The 7,858-nt window shown below is 40.3% G+C and overlaps 1 protein-coding gene across 1 annotated transcript; it reads left to right on the top strand.

The window, feature by feature from the left end:
• Positions 1 to 343: 343 nt before the first annotated feature.
• Positions 344 to 6,673, top strand: AAMDC (adipogenesis associated Mth938 domain containing). The gene is made up of 3 exons (XM_031062297.1): positions 344 to 488; positions 4,771 to 4,866; positions 5,622 to 6,673. Exons 1-3 carry the CDS (start codon positions 357 to 359, stop codon positions 5,760 to 5,762), a joined length of 369 nt encoding a protein of 122 aa, XP_030918157.1. The 5' UTR covers positions 344 to 356; the 3' UTR covers positions 5,763 to 6,673.
• The last annotated feature ends 1,185 nt before the right edge of the window (positions 6,674 to 7,858 follow it).

The following is a 7,858-nucleotide window of genomic DNA, read 5'->3' as shown; positions in this document are numbered from 1 at the left end:
CTCATTGTTCATTTTAGGGAGAAGATTAAAACCCAGATGTGAGAGGATATTCTGGGACCTGATCCCTGTTGATAGTTTTAGAAGTTGAACATCCAATACTTGAACAGATTTAGCACACAAAATGATTTGCCCAAAATCCTGCACAAAATCCCCAAGAGGACTGGTAATTCAACAAATCTGCTGATGCTCAGTTCAAGTCTGTTGTCACAAAACCACGTGGATAAAGTCTGTAACAGCATTTCCTTCCTAGCTCCTTGGGGCGAGGACAGAATTTTCCATTTTTATTAACGTGCTGCATATGTTGGCCTGATGTTAAGTATTAAATATCCTTTTTCCAGACTTGATTCCACTTTGTGATGTCTTCCCCTGAAATTGCTTCCCTTTCTTGGGGTCAGATGAAGGTGAAAGGCTGCTCTACAACATATAAGGACTGCAAAGTATGGCCAGGAGGAAGCCGGACGTGGGATTGGCGAGAAACCGGGACTAATGTAAGTTTGCTGGTTAGTACCTTGCATTTAAAACAGGACTCTGAGAATGGTCCAGAGAACAGTGTTAAAGCTCCAGACAGAAATTCAGTGAGCTGCCTTTTTCTTTCATCTAGCCATTAGATTTTCCTGATAAGAACTGAGTGTATGTTTTGGGGGTGACTCTGTAGAGGGGTCAGAGGGCTGCAGTCCCACTATGTCCTACTTGCTACAGGATATAGCAACTGTTGCGCTGAGTTCTGACAGCCACCCTCACCAGACAACTCTCACACACCTTAGAGCTCTCAAACAATATTCCTAATCTGTTTAAGAGTGAAATTGTCGTAAGATGCCAGTAACAACCTCTCTTCAGACTGTCTAAACAAAAGTTCTCTTGAGTGAGATAGGAAAAGAAATAATGAAAAGTAAAAGAAAAAAATAGACGGTAACTGACCTTGCATGTTTGGAAGACAACATTCCATGTGGTTTAGTTTTTCTCCTTTTCCTTGGGGTCCCTTGCACATATTTCAGAGGAGAAATATGCAGATACAGTGTCTCATGCACTGTTTTCTCTGTGAAAAGCTCACAGTCTGGCTAATCACACAGTGACTTCTCTTGGTAGCCATATACTAAGTGCTTGCCCTTAAAGTTTGTCTGTAAATGCAATCAGAATTGGATGGAAGTACATGGAGCAGTGTTGATGTTTCAGATTTAGAAGCAGTATAGGAAAGATTGCGATAGGAACTTGATTTTGATAATTCTCCCCATATTATGACTTGCACTGGGATAGATGATTGGCTAGGAAAAAGAAGTTCCACACTTTCAAAGCAAAAGTTAAAGCACAAAATAACAGTGTAGTGACCAGGCCCAACACCTGCAGCTGGGATGCATATCCATGCAGAGGATGCAGCCCTCTTGGATTCATTTTGACACAACTGAAAGGCAAAGCATTTGGGTTTGCAACTTCATCTGTAATCTTTGGGAGAATAGAACTTTTTTAACCTGTCAGAGTTCAGTTTATGCAGAATATATAACACCAAGAAAAAGGTGCTACTGTCATGCAAAGATATCTGCAGAGATACCTTGCAGAGAAAAGGTAGTTGTGTATGCAACCTTTTAAAATGTATTTCATTTATGGCCTGATTATTGAAAAATAAGTTTTCACTGGCTGTTCAAAGGGCTGGGTTTTGTGGTGAGAGTTGCTGTCTGCTTGTTTGACAATATCATTTTTTTGCTTTATATGCACATGGCTGGAGAAGCAGCGCAGGTAACAATAGCCAAAAGGTTCCCAACTAGTGCCCATCCCAATCATATTTTTATATTTATTCCAACCACTGGAAAACTTTGGTTTCAAATTATAGGCACTTACTAACATTTAGGAGGCTGTGTTTTGTTTTGAAAGTTTCTAACAAGGAATATCTTCTTGTCACAAGTAAAACTTTTAAATCCATAAGTTTTTAGAGGACTTGAAAAACAAGTCAATGTTAAATTAAAATTGGAGGAGAAAAAGAATAGTTGGGTTCTCTGGAGAAGTAGGTTTTCTGGCATCCTTTTTATTTAATCAGGAAGTAAAAAGTACATATCTAAAGTAAGTCCTTATGTAAGTTGCTTGTAAAGCTCCTGCTTTAGGTCAGTTCTGTCCTTGCAGTTGGGGAGTGAGGTGATTTTCTTTTAAAAGAAATAGCAAAAAACAAATACTAAGAATAGAGCTAAGCTTTTTCTAGACTGCATCTCCAATGTTGAGAAGAACTGTCAAAAATTTAATTTTGTCAGCACTGGAAACAGTGAGATTCATCAGCTGCATTTTCTGCCCAGTTTTTTAAAGATGGAGTTGTTTGCCTACTTTCCTTAAGCATGTTTTTCCTGGAGGTAGCTGGAACTGAAGTGTGGAAAACAAGCAGTGCTGGTCATGTCCTACACTCTAGTTGAAAATAAATTGCTTCCTTTCCTCCTCTGCTGTCACACTGCTGTCTAGTGAAGCATTTTTTCATCAGGAAAATTGTATAACTGGCCCTGCAAGGTTCTGTAACTGAGCACTAACAGTTATTGTGGCCTTAACCCTTGGGGATGAATGGCACCCTCTCTCCCTGTCTGGCTGCATTTCAGTGCCATCTGCTAATGGCAGAAGAAAAGACATAGGTATTGCTGAAATGCGGGCCAGAGTACAGAGCAGGCAAGAAAATCTGCTGTCAAATCAACAATGATACAGTTACTTCATCATGTTACATGTTTCCTGTAGCAACAGTAGTTTCTTACTAGCATCAAAGTGTCCTGTGTAACCAAAGAAAATCCTTTTGTTCCGTGGCTTTAATGTCTCAGGAGTGCTTCTCACGTGACAGCAAACCTTCTCCAGAATTCTACTTATTGTAATTGCAGTAAAACATACCAATTCTTCTTGTCTAAATTTTGAGTCTACTTAAAAAACCCCAAAGGAAAAGCATTGCCTATTCTGTCATAAACAAGTACTTAGAGTGATTTGGTCTGAGAAAGCTCTGCCTATTCAAGTGAGCTCTGCATTCCAGGTGTGGATATGGATGTAAATGGACTAAGGGGAACACGGCCTTTGGTCCTGGCAGCCCAAAGGGCCAGACATGTCCTGGAGTGTGTCAAGCACAGCACAGCCAAGGGAGGTGCTTGTCCCACTCTGCTCTGCACTGGAGCAGCCCCACCTCGAGTTCTGTGTGCAGTTTTGCAGTTTTGGCCACCTCAGCATAAGGAGGACATCAGACTGTTAGACTGTGTTCCAAGGAGGGTGATGAAGATGCTGAAAGGCCTTGAGGGCAAGGCTTATGAGGAGCAGCTGAGGGCTTTTGGCTTGTTCATCTTGGAGGAGGCTGAGGGGTGACCTCATCGCAGTTTACACTTTGCAGAGGCAGGGCAGTGCAGGCAAGGTGCTGATCTCTGGTGGCCAGCAGTAGGACCCATGGAAATGGAGTCAAGCTGCAAGGACGTTCAGATGGGGTGTTAGGGGAAGGCTTTCCACCCAGAGGATGCTCAGGCTCTGGAACAGGCTCTACAGGGACATGGTTGCAGAGCAAGCTTGACAGAGTTCCAGAAGCATCTGGATGGTGCTTTTAAGTCGTGGTTTAGCTTAAGATGGTCCTGTGAATGATTCTCATGGATCCCTTCCAACTTGAGGTGTTCTATGATTCTGTGAACTTGGAGAACCATAAAGGTGAAACATCTCTGTTATGAAATTTCAGACATCAGCCATGCCAAAGACTTTCTTGTGGAATAAGTTTAATTCACTCATTGAAGGTGGCACTGTACCATGGAAGGCCTTTTTCACCTGCAACTTTAGGAACTCATGTGTTTGTTTTAGCTGGAAAAGTCTTACTTGCTCCATTCTCCATGAGTCCACCATGGCATTACCTACTTCAAGTGAGAAACTCAGACCTCTTGAAAGCTTCAGAACTTCAGAATTCTACTTAAAAAAAAAAAAAAGGGGAAAGGGGACAAATAATATTTATATTTTAAAAATAAAAATACACACCAAAGAGGGGCCAAATTATAGCCACAGGATGTCCAGTATCTTACTCTTGACCACATGGAGATACATAGAAACTGAATCCAGGAGGAGAATTAGGCTAACATAATAATGTTTTATATTAACACTATAGGTGTGTTTATGCATTCATATGTTTAAAGCATAATAGCAGCAAGTGGGTGTACTTTTTAAAACATCTGTTAATGTGCTGTGTAAGTTCCTTCTTTCTCTGAGATGTTTAGATTCAAATATTCTTTTCTCAAAATAAAGAATAGTGCAGAAATCCAAGCTGTTAACTGAAATTAAGCTACCCAATAAATTTCAGTCCTCTTTAGTGAGATTTGCAAAGTAAACAAGAAAATTATTTAATAATTTTAATTATCTGAGGAGTTCTTTGTATTTAAAGTGAGTAAACTTTGGCTTGCAACCATCTTTCTTTCAAGTAGATTTTGTAATTTTGAAATCAAACAGCAGTATTGTTGCAATTTGTTGATTTCACCTTAACTGTTAATATTTATAAAATGCCAGAAGTTAAGACATAAATGTGTAAGAAATTTGTAATGCATCTTTTTGGTTTTGACTGTTTAATAAGGAATTATAATCTTGCCATCAATCAATTAATTATCATCCTTCATCTGCATATTAAATACCTTTTTCAGTTTCTAATGTTATCTACTGTGTGTACGTACAGAAGAGGGTTGTGTTACATTCTGGTTTTGCTAATTTACCCTGCTGCTCTGTGTTCAGGACACACAGACACAGCTTTCCTGGCTGATGCTGTCAGTACACAGACTATTATTTTCCTTCCCTGACACTTAGCATTCTCCAGGAGTGCAGCCAGCTGACCTTGAAGAAGTTGTCAAGAAGGGTGTTAAAACTGTGGTGATTGGTCGTGGCATGAGTGAGGCTTTGCAGGTAGGTTTTTGTTCTGTGACAAGCATAAAGAGAACTGTTTGTTTTCCTTTTCCCTCTGATTAGGAGGGAAAAAATTAAATTGATGATGCTTCACTGAGAGGGAAAAAATTGAGGATCAGTGTGAATGAGCTCCTGTCAGGGGTCCCTCAGGTCCTGAAAGAAACATCATTTGAGCTCCTTTGTATTAGTGTCCATGCCAAGCAGTAAACAGGTTTATGTTCTGCTACAGGAGCAAATGAAACAAGAAGAATTTTTCAGAATGTCATTAGTCCCCTCCTCTTGCAATAGGTTATAACTGGCTGTCTAGCCTGCTGTAAATACTTTGGTAATTAGGCATTCTTGTCACAATTGTTGCCAGGGTGTCATTTCAGCAGATAAACTAGCTACAGAAAGCTCAGATCAGAAGTGCTGAGCTTTACTTGATGAGAAGCAAGTCTTTAGCTTTCTGGTGGGATGAATAACACCTTCTTTAGATTAAATTCCTTTAGTTCCAAATCTATTTACTTTTGTAAGAGAGGACCGCATTTTAAAGTGTGCTAAGGAGGTAGGGGAGCTATGTGTATAAAAGCAGCTTTATTGAAGAGAAAAAAAATTAAATCAATCTTAGACCTATCTGAACATTGTCATTTTGGCTACTGGCAGTTACTTAAGTCATGTTTAACAAATTGTATTAGTGTCTGGTTTTCTACAAGTCTTACAGTTTAAGGGGAAAATAATCTGATTCTCGCTTTTGTGATTTCCTTTTCTCTTCCGAGGTTCCAGCATCCACTGTGGACTATCTGAAGAAGAACGGGATTGACGTGCTGGTGCTGCAAACGGAGAAGGCTGTGGCGGAGTACAATGCCCTGGCTGCTCAGGGTGTCAGAGTGGGCGGGGTCTTCCATTCCACCTGCTGAAGCGCGGCTCATTCCGCCTGCCCGGCCCGCGGCCAAATCACCGACACACCTCTGCCGGATCAAATTGCACTCAGCGGAGTGTGAACTTACGTGCCAAGGCATTTGTGCGCTGACCATTGAAAATGCAAAGACAGTTTATTAGTTCAGGATTTAAACAAATCGAAGGCTCACAAAAGGCGGGGCTGTTAATGTAATTAAATCGTTTAATTACAGAATCATTTCCATGTATTGTTGAGATTGACCTAATTTTCCTCTGAAGGCCGTCCATAGTCTTGTTACTTAACTTTTCACCTGTTCACTAAATCAGGAAATTATCTTTTGAATACTTTTATTACATTACTGGCCCAAAATGACATTACTGGCTACTGGAATGCAGCCATAAAATAGCTGATGAGCACAATCAAATGGTAGGTATGAAGTGGTGGTAAAGAAGCACTTTACCACCACTGGATAAGTTAAAAATAAAATAAATTAAAAGCTAACCCAGAACATAGAACTTTACCTCCTGCAGGTGACCTCAGTCAGGGTATTTCCCAATTTATGAACGTCACATAATAGAGCACTTATAAATTTTTCATTGAGTCTGAAAAAAGGGAAAAAATGTCAGCAGGGTATAAGCATAAAACCTGGGCCTTAAAGAATTTTCTTATTAATTGCCAGTTTTGAGGATTGAGCTGTCTAATACATATCTATTCATAAGTTCTTACACGCTTAAAATAATCAGAAATGTGTGTTACAAAGCTAGAGTTTGCAGTATAAAACATTGATATTTAGGAAATCAGTCTGAATTGCCGCTAGCAAGGTACTGCTGGCAAGCTGGGGATGCATGTGAGACTTGTTACTGGTCATCATTATCTGATGATTTAAATGTTGTGCCAACAAACATTATTACACTGAAGATTCAAACAGTTCTCTTGGTTGCTGTTCTTGATGGGCTTCTATCAATATTGCCAGTTACAAGTTCTACCTACTGCAGAGTTTTTTTTCCCCACCAGGCTCACCATTTCTTGTTCTGTGCATATTAATTCTGTGTGTATTAATGAAAGTACCTAGACGAAGCTGTAAAAGCCCTGAGGCACCTGGAGCTATCCAAGCAGTAGTAGAGAGGCTTAGATTGATAGGAGAGCACAGTAACTTTCCCAAGACACACAAAATACTATGTTCTTTTTCTTCTGTTTGCTCTAGTAATCATTTAGAACCTTTTATCTGATAAAATACAGAGTGATGTAAAAGCAAAGGGAAAGTGAATACTTGAAAGTTTTATCTTGCAGTCTCCTAATGACAGCAATGTTTTCTGTTAGTGTAGCTACATTTGAGGCAAAATCTTACATAACCCAGCAAAACCTGCCTTTCCAGCTGCATCTGTGTTGTCTGACAGAGCAGCTGGTATAATGCTCATTGTAGCTGCTGTGACATTTTTCTGCACAACTTGCCTGGTGTGAAGGAGGAGGTGAACTACTGACCTAGAAGACTGTGGTCACCCCAAGGGAATGCCAGCAGAATGAGTTCCTACCAGCCCACAGAGTGTGGGGACTTTTTGCACTAAATGTTATCTGATAGTGAAGGTGGTTTGACTCTCTTGATTGTGGTCATGTATTTGTTTTATTTTATGAGCTTCTGGGCCTTAAGGCAGCCTCAAATGGGAAAAGGCTTTGTAATGCTTTAGCTGAGAAAACACTGCAGTACCTAAAAAAATGGAACCATGCACATTACACCGTTAGGAGAAGTTGAGCAAACACCTTATCTTTCTCCTCCAGGTCTGTTTTTCACTTTTTTTTTTTTTTTTGTAACATATTTTCATGTTAATGTGGCACATTATTGGTGATGCCACATTCACCAAAGCTGCCTAGCTCATGTCCTGCATTTGAGACAAATACTGTGGGCTCCTCACCCCGCTGCTGCCACATGATCTGTCCTCCCAAAAGGCACGCAGGGAGCAGAGCTTGTTTTGCATTGCCAGCTGACTGAGGTGTACCCTACCCAGCTTTGTGCTGCAGCCTCTTAATTCTTCCCTTCATTTGGCAACTGGTAGGATGCAGAAGATTCCACTTCCAAAACAGGGAGCTGCAGTGTGCAAAGAAATGGATTTATTTTTT

This window comes from Geospiza fortis, unplaced genomic scaffold (assembly GCF_000277835.1).
Source record: "Geospiza fortis unplaced genomic scaffold, GeoFor_1.0 scaffold286, whole genome shotgun sequence".
In the NCBI taxonomy this organism is placed as follows: Eukaryota; Metazoa; Chordata; class Aves; order Passeriformes; family Thraupidae; genus Geospiza; species Geospiza fortis.
Note: the sequence above shows the minus strand (reverse complement) of the source record. Positions and strands in the feature narration are given on the sequence as shown.